The 12,708-nt window shown below is 43.2% G+C and overlaps 1 protein-coding gene across 1 annotated transcript in view; it reads right to left on the reverse strand.

The window, feature by feature from the left end:
• Positions 1-1,561: 1,561 nt before the first annotated feature.
• Positions 1,562-12,708, reverse strand: part of LOC126531419 (uncharacterized) — a 94,859-nt gene continuing 83,712 nt past the window's right edge. Inside the window, exons 3-6 of the mRNA XM_050178940.3 lie at positions 10,555-10,968; positions 8,024-8,041; positions 3,820-3,924; positions 1,562-2,127 (exon numbers count right to left, since the gene is read on the reverse strand). Coding sequence (XP_050034897.1) covers positions 3,833-3,924; positions 8,024-8,041; positions 10,555-10,968 — 524 coding nt within the window. The 3' untranslated portion in view covers positions 1,562-2,127; positions 3,820-3,832. The remainder of the gene's footprint in view (positions 2,128-3,819; positions 3,925-8,023; positions 8,042-10,554; positions 10,969-12,708) is intronic.

The raw sequence follows: 12,708 nt of genomic DNA on the forward strand, positions 1-12,708 counted from the left end.
TCAGAGCGTCCAGTACTTGAAGCGCACTTCTGGCAGACGGTGTGTGCATGTTGCTTAGCAACACGCGAATGGCATTCATTAAAGGCCTAATAAGTGCTATCACTTGCTCATCTGTTTTCCGTGACTCCTCGGATACAGCACCTTGCTGTACTGGGGGCGGCTTCTTTTGCGGCTCTTCTGGCGGTCGTGTACGTGGAAGTGGCGGCCATTCCTTTGTGGAGAGAGATCTGGCAGTTTTCTCCCTTCCAACATCGGTGTTCGGAAGGCTGGAAACTTCCGCTGGTGATGCTGCTTGACGAGTTGACTGTTCCGGAAAACTTGATGTTTTCCGTCGTGAAGACCTTCGAAGGTGAGGTCGTCTTTGCCGTACTTTCACAGCAGCCTCTTTGTGGGTAGAGCTGTCTCTGACCATTTGTTTAAGAATGGTGATCTCTTTCTTGATCTGGGGACAGTCTTTGGAAGAGGCGCAGTGATCACCCTGACAGTTAGGACACTTCAACTTGATTGCGCTGCAGTTGTCTTCTGAGTGGGGTTCGGCACATCGAGGGCACACGGCCGAATTTCTGCAGACACCCTTCACATGGCCAATCTTCTGACAATTGAAGCATTGCATTGGTCTTGGAATAAATGGTCGAACCTGGTGGCGAAAGTGGCCGACCTTCACGTAGGGTGGAAGGCAGTCGCCTTTGAACGTTATTCTCACACAACGTGTGTTGCCGAGGCGACAAACATGCACAATGACGTTGCGTTCACTTGCTGGTTTTATAAGAACTGGGAGGTCTGCATTAGGAATTTCATTGTCAATGTCATAGATGACTCCTGTTATTGTGGCACCATTCGTTGGCATGATGGATCGGACCTTGATGTTTCCCAGCTGCGTTACATGTTGTAGTATGGTCAGCGCGCTCGGGTTCATCACATCGATTGCCAGGATGTTTCGCCTAGTGTTTATCCTGACATCCTTGATCTCGTTTGGCACAGTGTTTTCGAGATACACAGAGAGTGCTTGCCTGTTGAGGACGCGCAGGTTGTCGGTAGCGTTCTGTGGCACAAACAGGATGGAGTGAGGCCATCGTTGAGGCGCTGTTTTCACAGTGTTCGAGCTGGACGCCGAAGATGAGTTGATCATTCTTCGTTTGGCCTTGCGGTACTGGACAAGTCGAAAGCCGTCTTCCGAGGACTCGTCACCTGATGCGGAGTACAGCTCTGTGTCCTCGCTACCACTCGATGTATTTCCTCGCTTCCTCGAACCGATGTCCGCGGGTGAACGGGAACCGGGAGGGTCCTCGGGGTGTTGCACATCCATCACCGCGATGGAGGGGGCGGTAGACCCCACAGGTGCAGTGAGAAGTCCAGAAAAGCACGGAGACGGGCGAGATGTGTTCCGCAAGAGAAGCACTTCGTCTTCGTCTCCACATTCATGAAAACATGCCTGGCACTAATGGGCGTACAAAGACTCATCGAAGTATAGGAGGTTGACTAAATCTGTTGCGGAGGCAAAGTTCTAAAGAATGTTAGTTTCCCACATAGGAGTACCGAAAAAAAGGGACAAAGAAATGGCTTGGTGTTTGTAAAAAATACCCTTTATTTCTGTCTCAAAATCATAGTCATCTCAAAAGCCGGAACAGCCTCTCCCATGGCGACCGCATCATTTTCCGACGTCGTACCTACTCGTAAGAGCTGTCCAGTAAAGAGTTCTAGCATGCACACGCTGTGAGAAACAACCACTCCAGATTTCTATGCTTTACTTTCTTGGTCCGTGCTTTGGATTCACATTAAGTTGTTCGTACAGCTGATCAGCTGCGATAATAAATGGCCTGCTGATTTCAAGCAAACAATAACTGTACCACCCATGACGAAATTACGAGGGTGAACAAGTGCCTATCAGTATCACAGTACATCGACTATAACAACGAAGGAAGGCGACAATAATTGCTGCGCTCCCAGTTAGAGGCTTAGAAACGTAAAACTTGAAATATGTGCCATTTTTCGGTTCAGTCTCATTCCTCTCCATCAGAGGTGAGGGGTTCGTTACAAATATTTGTGCGTATGTACATCATAGATACAAACAATTGGAACGTCCGACTAGGCGTCCTTCGAGGTTCTCCAACAGGCTCCCCAACAAACCTGCAAAAGAGTATCATTGTGTGTCAGAGGGCATGGCAAGTCGATCATGGGCTATTTAAAAAAAAAAAGAAGTGATATAGTTTGTGTTAAGTTCATTCGTATCTCACTCAACTGTCTATACAGAAATCAAAAGCACATACTTATTTCGCTCCATTGCAAAATTATCCCTTTATAGTTGCCTATACCCGCCATGGTTGCTTAGTGGCTATGGTGTTGGGCTGCTAAACACGAGGTCGCGGGATCGAGTCCCGGCCATGGCGGCCACATTTTGATGGGGGCGAAATGCGAGAACACCCGTGTGCTTAGATTTAGGTGCACGTTAAAGAACCCCAGGCGGCCGAAATTTCCGGAGTCCCTCACTACGGCGTGCCTCATAATGAGAAAGTGGTTTTGGCACGTAAAACCCCATAATTTACATATAGTTACCTGCAAAAACTTATAATAGCCTACACAAACAGCCGCTGTAATTGCAGACACGAATATACTAAGCTTACTTTGTCAAAAGCGCGTTTGTTGAACGCGAAGTTTCTTTGACCCTGCGAATAACAACGTATCACAAGTATCACAATGGTGCAACTGCAATGATGGTTTTGCCAGATGCCACGCAATGCGAATTAAGAACCATGGGTGGGCGAATAGTCAAAATATTGAATACGAATAAGATATTACACATTCACTATTCGTAGTCCTATTATCAAAGAAATTATTCGGTATTTTATATTCGGAACTAACCAAATATATCTTGACAACCAGCTGTTATAGCCTTATTTCTGTTCTTTGTCTGTCAACTGAAATACCGCAAAATATCAGAAGTGAAACAACGCCAAATGTTTTCGAAGCAATGCAGAAACAAAATGAGTAATGTAAGCTTCATTTTCAGTTTCGGGTGGAAGCGCACATGACAATCTGTCATTTTTGTTTGTAGTCTATCGTTTAGTGTTTTTGATAATTTAGTCATGTAGCAGTTTCATCTTTTACGCTAAAGCTAGTGATGTTTTCCTTGCAACGGACCCTTTAGCATGTGTCTACACCACACAAGTCCTTCAGCCGCTTTTTTCCCGATAACTTCTGAGCTTTCTTAGGCAATCTTTTATTCAGCGTTTTTGAAAAGCTAGGCAAACAGCAACCATTTATTCTTGGAAAGCTCGTCTGTAACAAGGCTGTAAGATGTTGATTAACTATTCAGACAGTTTAATTAACGAAACTTACTGAACGTATGTTTAAAAATGATCCTTTTTCGTCAATAGCCTAACTATACCGGAATAAATATTCTTGCTGTTGCTATAGGCGTCCGAATTTCACTTTCGATATTCAATTCGATATTCGATACTTACTGTTTGTATTCAATTCGTATTAAAAAGTTGATATGGGCCTATTTCCATTAAAAAACATGTAGTAAAGCTACGTATTGTCCCCACCAAGTAATTTAATGGCTTCACAAGAGCACAAGAAAGAACACAGGAATTTCTTTGTTTTTGTGTCGAACTATATGTACATTATAAGGTAGCGGAAAACGAGGCTAAGTAAAAAAAGAAGTCTCACATTCGACGTTGTTCAAACTGCAAAAATTCCAAATTTAGAAAATTTTTGGTTTAAGGAAGGTTACGAAATGCCTTTTCTCACCCACTCCTTTTTGGTAACTGGAGTTGGTTAGCAAGAGCATGAAGTTAATTTAGGAAGAATGCCGCTTACCTGGGACTAGTCTTCAAGTTCCGGCAGTGTAACAGTTCTTTAGAAGCGTGAAGGCTAGTGGAAGGACAAACAAGGTCTTTTGCGTGGTGAGTTTTTGAGAAGCATCTGGAAAGAAAGGAGTTAATGAAGGTAGAAAAATGAATGTCGAATGAAATAATAATCGAGAAGCCGTTTTGTTCAGGCTAAGTAATGCCACATCCTTAATTTGCTGAGATATTAAACGTTTACGCATCTTTCGAAAAAGCACGGTATGACTCGTAAACATTGCTAGGTTAACTAAACCTCGTCGCGCATTGCAAGAAGCAATAATGCTGGCACACTGTAGAAGAAAATTCTTGATGTTGGCATAATGTATGTCAATATTTACAATTAAACCAGGTCGTTTTTTGGTACTTACGCTAGTTGACTACATGGACAAGAAAGCATGAATCGATTAATTATGGAAACATATGACTTGAAAATTGAAGCACTGGCTCGTATATGTCAAGTTTGGCGTTGGTATTGTAGAACTCAAATCACTTTCATGAACAACCGTCTACATTGCTTGGACTCGACTGGACTATCGCCTTGTGAAGACATTCTCCTGTACCATCCGTGGCTTTGTGTCGGGTTAAGCTGGCCATACTTTTTCGCTGTTGCAATGACCAGCAGCTTTCTGAAATTTTCTGAAAACGTTGGAATGTCCTACTGAACTGCTCTACATTTACTAGATCTACTGCCGTCGCGACAGTAGATATATCTCCGCAAATACTATCGTGCAGCTGCGTTGCATTTGTCCCCGTTGTAACAGGGCAGATCCTGTCCAATATACCACCCTAGTGAGATTGGACAGAAAACTACTCTGAAAAAAAAATGATACTGTAGAACAGTGCCCTCAACGGACGTCTGCGCTAAAGGCAGCTCGAGCGCTAGTTCACTTCCTGCATTCTATGGGCTTGCGAATACGCTTTATTAGTGATGCGCGTCACCTCTGATTATGTGCCGATTTACTTTCAGGAGCACCTGTTTTTAGAGCCTAGCAGTGCATGGTTAGCCGATTCTTCCGTCCATCAGTTTGTCCCCTGTACGCTGAAAACGTCTCCGGCGCAACCTCATGCGCATGCGCGAAGAAAATAACAGAAATAGAGGTGCGTGACTGAGTTGCATCAGTAATGACGTCGTTGCTCTCCGTCGCAGCCGAGCACGCGCGCAGCAGTTTCTCTCCGGCTCCGAAATGGGTAGGTCACGCGTCATCCGTACTCCTTAAGAGCAGTCAGCTTTCTATCAGCAACGACGCGAGCACAACCCTGAACGAGCTTGTCTACGCACTGCCGATTCTTCAGCCCAGGCACAAGAACAGGCCCGTGCAGCCGAGCGCAAGCAGCAACTGCGTACCGAGGAACCGGCAGTTTACCATGCCGTCGTTTAATGAACCGCCGAGATTAACCCAGTGATAAATACCGGGCCCGCACATTTCAGCTTCGCTGGTTAACCATCTGTACGGAGTGCTTGGGCGGTGATTTTTTCTCATATCCTTTCTCATTAGATCACTTTTCACCTTCCTTCCATGCAGAGTAGCAAACCGAACTCTTTATTTCTTTTAATCTATCTTCTTGAATAGCTATGCTCTGCGTTTGAACCTTCATTTAAATTCCTAGGCCCGGAAAGCTTTGAGACGACGTGCAACCATATTACAGTGTAACGCGTCTCGTCCGCGCTGTGTAGTGGTGCCGTTGTTTAACTTCATGGTTAAACTGTACAACGGCTGACAATTGAGGACGACTACTGCCAAGACAGAAATAACAAGTAAGCCATAGTAAGCCATGAGGTAGCCCAGTTTTGGCGCTTTGTATACAGTCATACTTCGGACTGGATCGAGACGGAAAATTATTTGCGATGTGTTATAACTGAGAGGTACATAAGACATCTGAAACGATTTGTAAATGATGCCCTAAAATCTTTGTTGTGTATAAACATGATGCGTCGAGAGAATCACAAGAATATGCGTCTTTTGCTTGAAATAGCTGTGTTAATATCTGTAAGCACAAAGTTGAGCTCCAAATTAACATTATATTGCAGCTTCCAAGCTAATAGTCAGCGAGGGAAAGGGGAAAGAAGAAGAATATCTTTAGTTTGTGAATAATCGCCACTCACGGCGCTAAAACAGCTATGGCGTTCTGATGCTGAGAAAGAGTTCGGCAGTTTCGTACTTGGCTGTGATATTTTGCTACTGCGAAAGGGAATTTAAGTTAGCGTTAAAAAACCCATTTGCTCTGTATTAAACTGGAGGCTTTTATTTTATATAGAAACAAAGCAGGTGACCGCATGTATGACGATACACCGTTAACTGAGTTAACAGGGTCCGCGATGTCACAGCGTGGTGATATCTCGCGTTTAGTTACCACCTATGCGCCAATAAAATACGTTGAAGAAGCACAAGTTAGCACGTTATGGTACCCCAGACAGAACCCTTACAAAATTCAGAAAAGCAATAGCAAAAAAAAAGAAAAAAACAGGTTTCCTTTCCTTAATTCGTGTTCGCCCCACTTAGACAAAGATGACTACGAACTCTCTTCCGCTGAACTCCTGGGCGTCCTTACTTCCAAAATTTATAACAAGCACACAGAGAAGGCGGCTGCTTCACAAGTTCCTTTAATTGGCTGCCAGGGGATATTTCTTTCTAAGCCCTCAAATCCCTTGGTTTTTTTTTTATTAATATTATGCTGTATCGTAGTGTCCGAATAAGGAGCGATATTCGAGAATAAGAATAAGATAATGAAAGAATAATTAACGCACTTAGTACCCCTGTTTCTAAGGGCGGCAAAAATAATTGGTTGAAAGGTGGATATCTGTGCATAATGATGCTATAGCGTTCATTCATTCGCGACTTTGAACCTGTTTTTAATATTTCACTTAATGGTCTTTCTCGCTGAGAGCCTGCCTGGCGAGAGCGCGGCCTTCCTCGGCATGACTTCTACGACCTTGACACCATTCTCCTTTTAAACTTGTGAGGCATTTAGGTGACGTTAAGTGCTTTCTTGCTACGCTGTTTTTTTCGTAGCTTCTCCTTACCTGCCGTGGCGCTTAGTTCTAAAGCGTAAAGCTGAGCCTAAAAAGCATCAGAGTATTGCTGAATTTACTGTCTCATATTTATTGGGTTGTAGTTATATTACAGAGACGACAGCGTCATCCAGAAGTCTTTCGAGGTTCTTATAGGCACTGACGAAAAGTTAATAAAATGAACATTTTGGTCTAAATTTATCCAAGACTTTTCTATTCCCGCCTTGTAAAGAGACACGTCATTTTCAGGAAGAGAGGCAAGAAGCGAATGTGTGCACAATTTAACTATAGTTTTGGGACCCTGACTATAGCAGGCTCTTGAATAAATATGGCTTTACAAAAACCAGCGAGCTTCAAGGCTTTATTTGAGGGTGTTGGTCCCATCCTCCAGTGCAGGGTAGCCAATAAGACGCATTTTTGTTAAACAAGCCTGTCTTTTTTCTTTTTTCCTCCCTCTAGCTTGTTCCTCCTGAAATATTGCAAAAACCTTGTCCCTGTGCTGTAGTTGCTGTATTTTTCCAATGCACCTTCTAACTAAGCCTAACAGTGCGTATACCAGTCGCTTGTTTATTATGAACCGACTAATCTGTTACTTTAAAAGCAAATTCTTTTATAATTTTTTACTAGTCATATGCAAAAAGGTGATGATGCAGTGAATATTTCAAACAAAAAACACGTGTATTACGTTTCTCTAGCAAACAACACCATAGGTATCTGCTAAGCAAGTGCGACAAATCTAAACGTGATGCGGCTGCTTTTTAAGAAAGAAGTAATAATCATGAAAAGTAAAAACGGCAGTGATATTTGAGCAAGACCATTTGCACTTAATTTGTATTGCATTTGCTGAACAGGCTGTCTTTCGTGTCATCGGTAATGGCATATAACCGAAGTAAGAACGTAGTTAGCTTTGGGAGGGGGTGGGGGATGGGGGAGTAAAGTAATCAAATATGACAATTTCGTAAAAAAAATTATACCGCGGTATTTTTACCCCTGCAAGGTTAACAAAACCGGGCTAATTTCAGCGTGCTAATTTCACGCTTTATTTTTTTTTTTGCTCTTTAGGGTCGTTTTTAACGATGCTTAAAATTCACTGTATTTGTGAGGTCATTAGGATACTGCATATAAGTTCGTACGAGTAGCGCAGATATTAGCGGAATGTACGTACCTGTTAAGTAGAGATATCCTGAAAAAAAAGGAGAAAAGAAAAAAAGTAACATGCGTTTAGAAATGCAGACAACAGTGTAAATTACAATAAGCTTACAACCACCTTCAAAGACTGTAATTCAATGGCAAAAGGATTTGGATGGGCAAATGAAACACTTTGTAGTTGCCCGCAATGTAAAGTAAGAGAACAATTCAGATTGATGAATTAAGAGTGCACAAATATTAAGAGGTAAAAATGCGCCGACGAACGGTTCCGTCAGTTATTCCTTTACTAAATTTTTCAAGAAATAAGTTTCAATATGTAACTTACTGCTGTTTTCTTTTTCGCTACCTATAGGGGCAGCAGTATTGCCGCTCTTCGAGAAATCCTTTCACGTCTAGGTGCTTCCAATCTATTTCACTGTCAACTCCAATTTTCAAAAAAAATTGTGTCAGGTCACGAGTTCGTGAAGCGGGAAATAGCCTTTTAGCGATTCGCTGATCAGGAAGCGTGCACCAAACTGACATTTATGAATCTCTGGGTGTCAGAATTTTTAAATGGAATTTCCAATCCCGAAGACAGTTAGGCTCGCTCCTTTCTTTCGTCATTTTTATTTATGCTCATGATAGTGGACCATGATTGAGGCTTTAAAGTTCTCCGCAAAAATAACTTCGTGCTTCCGAAAAGTTCAACTTGTGCTTTACATGTCTTCTTAGTCATCTTAATTTTTTTGTTGCATTATTTAGAGTAAATTATTTTATCGTGCCATGGTTGTTGGCCTTGATTAGGACACTATGATTATGTCACTTTGATCATGTCCCTTTGGCTATGTCACCTCGAGAGTCGGCTAGTCGTTTCGGTTTATGGCAAGAACACAATAAAACATAAACAAACAAACGCGTTATACGCAAGCAAGGAGACAAAAAAATATTATGATGGCTTTACGCAACTTTAGGACATCGTAATAATGGAATATGTAAACAACGTGAGACTAATTCATCCCCTGCTCAATTTGTGCGCAATATATGCATTGCGTATATGTGTAAATGCTAGAGATTTAATTCCAATTTGAAATCAATAATTAATCTGTGATTGTGGCAGAAGACTTGTGAAGCTATCTTCTGAGGCGTTTAGCGCTTTTCCGATTGTCAATTACTTCGCGCTTAATATTTATGCGTTAAAAGAGGGGTTTGGATACACTTATAATCGCGTTGAACATGTTTGACGTTTCAATAAATCTGGATATGTTGTTCCAGCCGATGTCAGCGTGATAAAACTTCGGTTCGGGCTGGTTGGTACGTGGTATTATTTTGAAGGGGAAAAATTGGCAGAAGCACAAATGAACATGTATGGCTGGCCTGAAGGCTCTCCACATAAAGAAAAAAGCAGACGACTGTATCAGTCATGCCTCCTTCTCTCTGTATACTCAGCGGAATATAATTTCTTGCGCGCACATCTTCGGTAACTGGCTTTAGTGTGACATGAATTTCTGTTTGTTTTGTAGCACACGCATGCGTGGTCGAGTGGTTAATGGTATTCATATTCGTTGTCGCAAGAAGAATAAATCAGTTGTTAGTCAATGAACCAGTGTTTGTCTCATCTCTTCATTGTATCAGGAATGCTTGACAGTTTTCGATCACTGTCAGGCGCCTCTACGCGTGTGCGGGGAGCGATCCTGTTCATGTCTTCGTTTCCTTTCTTCCCACGTTTATTTTTATCATTCTTATTTTCCTCCAGTACAGAGTAGCCTATCGTTATCTCCGGTACACAGTAATCAAGCGTTCCGCCCAGCATAGAATATTCAATCGCTTTCAATTCTCGTTCGCTATAAATTGTTAGGCCAGTATAAAGTTGTATGTACCCGGCAATCACGACTTCAGTGGGTCTACAAAAGAGTGCATTCCCATTCTTATGGAATGGCGGAAAACGATGCCATAACGTCGACATAGAACGACCGAACAGCAGCACCGAATCGAGAGCGACCACTTGCTGCGTCGCGCAATGAAAATAGGAGAAGGATTTAGCTAGTTGAGTTTGTTTTTATCCCGAACTGACACCAGTAGCTAAAACCACGTGTGCATCTAGACTTCGTTTGTAGCAGGATGAAACAAAGTATGTTGTGAGTAAGCGCATTTCTTCTAATACTTGAAATTTAGGAGATGTTGGTGCTTTTAGGCGGCGCCCTCTGCTCCTTTTCGCATAGAATAAATGTGTACTAAATATGAAATAACGAGCCGGCGCTGAACAAAAGAAAAGTACAACAAGAACGATAAAGTCAGACAGTGAGGCGACGTAAATGCACTAACACAGTGTACAACAGAAAATCCATCAAACGAATTGGAACGTAAAGTCCTCTCAGACAAATGTAAAAGAGAAAGGTCACAAAACAGGTCAAGTATAATACATTAGAACGTGAAGTGAGCTCTCCTACACGAGATACAGAGCATTAGCTGTGTCGTTGGTAGTCTATGTTGTTGAGCAATGTTTTCCCCATTCTGCACCAGCTGGTCTATGCAAGCTCGCGCCTCTCAGTGTGTACGTAGCACACTCACCGGGACTGTACGCAGTCCTACGGCGGACCTCGTAGTCGGTGCCCGGTATCTCGAGCACGCACTCGAAGGTCACCGACGGCGGCAGCTGCTCGGCGTTGAACGAGCGCCACAGTTCGATGTCGTACGTGCCGTTAGACTTGCGCGTCCTGCCACGCTGGACCTCGGTGCGACGCATGTCCGGGGTGATGCTGAACAGCCGCAGCGTGGGACGCGGGTGCAGCCCGAGGGCGTCGCAGTGCACCTCGACCGTCGGGCCACCGACGCCCGAGTTGCCGCTCGAGGACGACCCTGGTGCGGAGGTGGTGTCCGCGGGAGCCCCGCCTCGCGCTCGCACTCCCAGAGACGAGGCTGGAGCGGTTGACGCGGCTGGCACTGGCGTGGTCACGTACGTCAACGTGAAGTTTCTTGCCGGCACTGCGAGAGGGGAAGGCGGGAATAGAAACAGACAAATCATCTGAAGTAAAAGAGAGAGAGAGAGAAAGAAAGAAAACGAAAGCAAGCAGAAGAAAGGTACGGGGGTCTACCAGACGAGCGTATGATCTGCTACCCTACACTGGTGGCAAGATAAAAAAAAGGCAGAGGATGAGCGCTGCGAACGCACAGTAGGGCGCACAGAAAAACTACAATCGCTCCCCGAGACCGATATTCCTCAAAAACTGCAGTGGCACGCGAATAGCTTTCCGCACTATAGACGGATGAGCCCACAGTCTAAGCATTTCTGTTTTAGAAAAGGTCCTAGGGTCCAGTTAGCTTAGTGCGGCCTGTAAAGAGGCACGCTGGACTTCGTACTGAGGGAAAGCGCAGATATAGGTGTTCGATAGTTTCTTCAGGCCCACAGGTGTCAAACATTGGTGCATCGGCCATTGCAAGAGAAAAATATTAAGCTTTCGTAAATGTCACACCAAGCTATAGCTGGTAGAGCAGCGTGACTTAAAAAAAACTTTCTGGGACAAGAATTACAGACAATTACTAGAGCGATGGGCGTGCTCCATGAACTATATTTACACACATACTCTCGGGCTGCAATGGTGCTTACTGAAACAGTATATGATTTTGCATTTATTTCTCTTTCGTTTCTACAAATTGGTAGTATTTGCTGTGTCATGTGTATTGCGACGTAAAATGTGTTTACTTGAACTTTCACGAGCAATACGTGAGCGCGGTGCGACCTTTCTTTATAAAATTTTACTTATACAGCTTCGTTAAGTGAAGAAGGGTAGCTGGCATAGTATACACATACATATTATTATTATATTATATTATACACACACATATTATTATACACACATATATTCTTATTTGTTTTGATGTTCTTTTTGTTTTAGCCGGCCTAAATTTTACTTATACAGCTTGGTTAAGTGAAGAAGGGTAGCTGGCATAGTATACCCATACATATTATTATTATATTATATTATATTATACACATACATATTATTATACACACATATATGAAAAGCAGAAAAGAAAAGACGACTTTTTTGCAGTATTATGGCGGGGGTCTACTGTCTAATTGCGAACTGTTGTAGTGCACGGCACCCTGGTTTAGCGCAGTCCGGCGAGACTTATTCACGAGCATCACTATGAGTCGACGAGTCGAACCAGTTGCGAAACTTAATGCTGTTTGCCTTTTTGCATCGAACTCTTTCACTTGTTTCCGAATACGTATAAGCTTTCGCAACTTTGAGTTGAAAGGAGCGTTTCTCAATTTGGCTTTCAAACTTATAACGAGTTATAAACAGCAACCTTGAGATCAATATGCTGTCGCTCATGCTAAGAATCGGGCAAGAGAAAACCGCTAGAGTTTATTTTTGTAGATGTGGTCCTCGTGGCGGACTCGGGTAATATATGCGGTGCTTTCAAGGAATACAGTTTAGTTTGAAGTCAGCGCATGCCCTCCCTTACGCTCTTCTCGCCCTTGTCGTGTTTCGGCGTGCTAACTTTACACCAGCGCACACCTGCGACGCAGAGTTGTTGTGCACATCTGAACACTTATGAGCTTCCATCTGTCGCGCTGGTGCCTGTGGCCTTAAAAAAAGCAAAAAAAAAAAAAAGAAAAAAGGAGAGACAAGCGACTCAGAAATTAAGGGAACGGAACAAGAAAAAGGGCTGCTACATGTTTGAACCACGAGCACGTACGAACTCTGCCTATACACG

The sequence above is a fragment of the Dermacentor andersoni genome, chromosome 5 (assembly GCF_023375885.2).
Source record: "Dermacentor andersoni chromosome 5, qqDerAnde1_hic_scaffold, whole genome shotgun sequence".
In the NCBI taxonomy this organism is placed as follows: Eukaryota; Metazoa; Arthropoda; class Arachnida; order Ixodida; family Ixodidae; genus Dermacentor; species Dermacentor andersoni.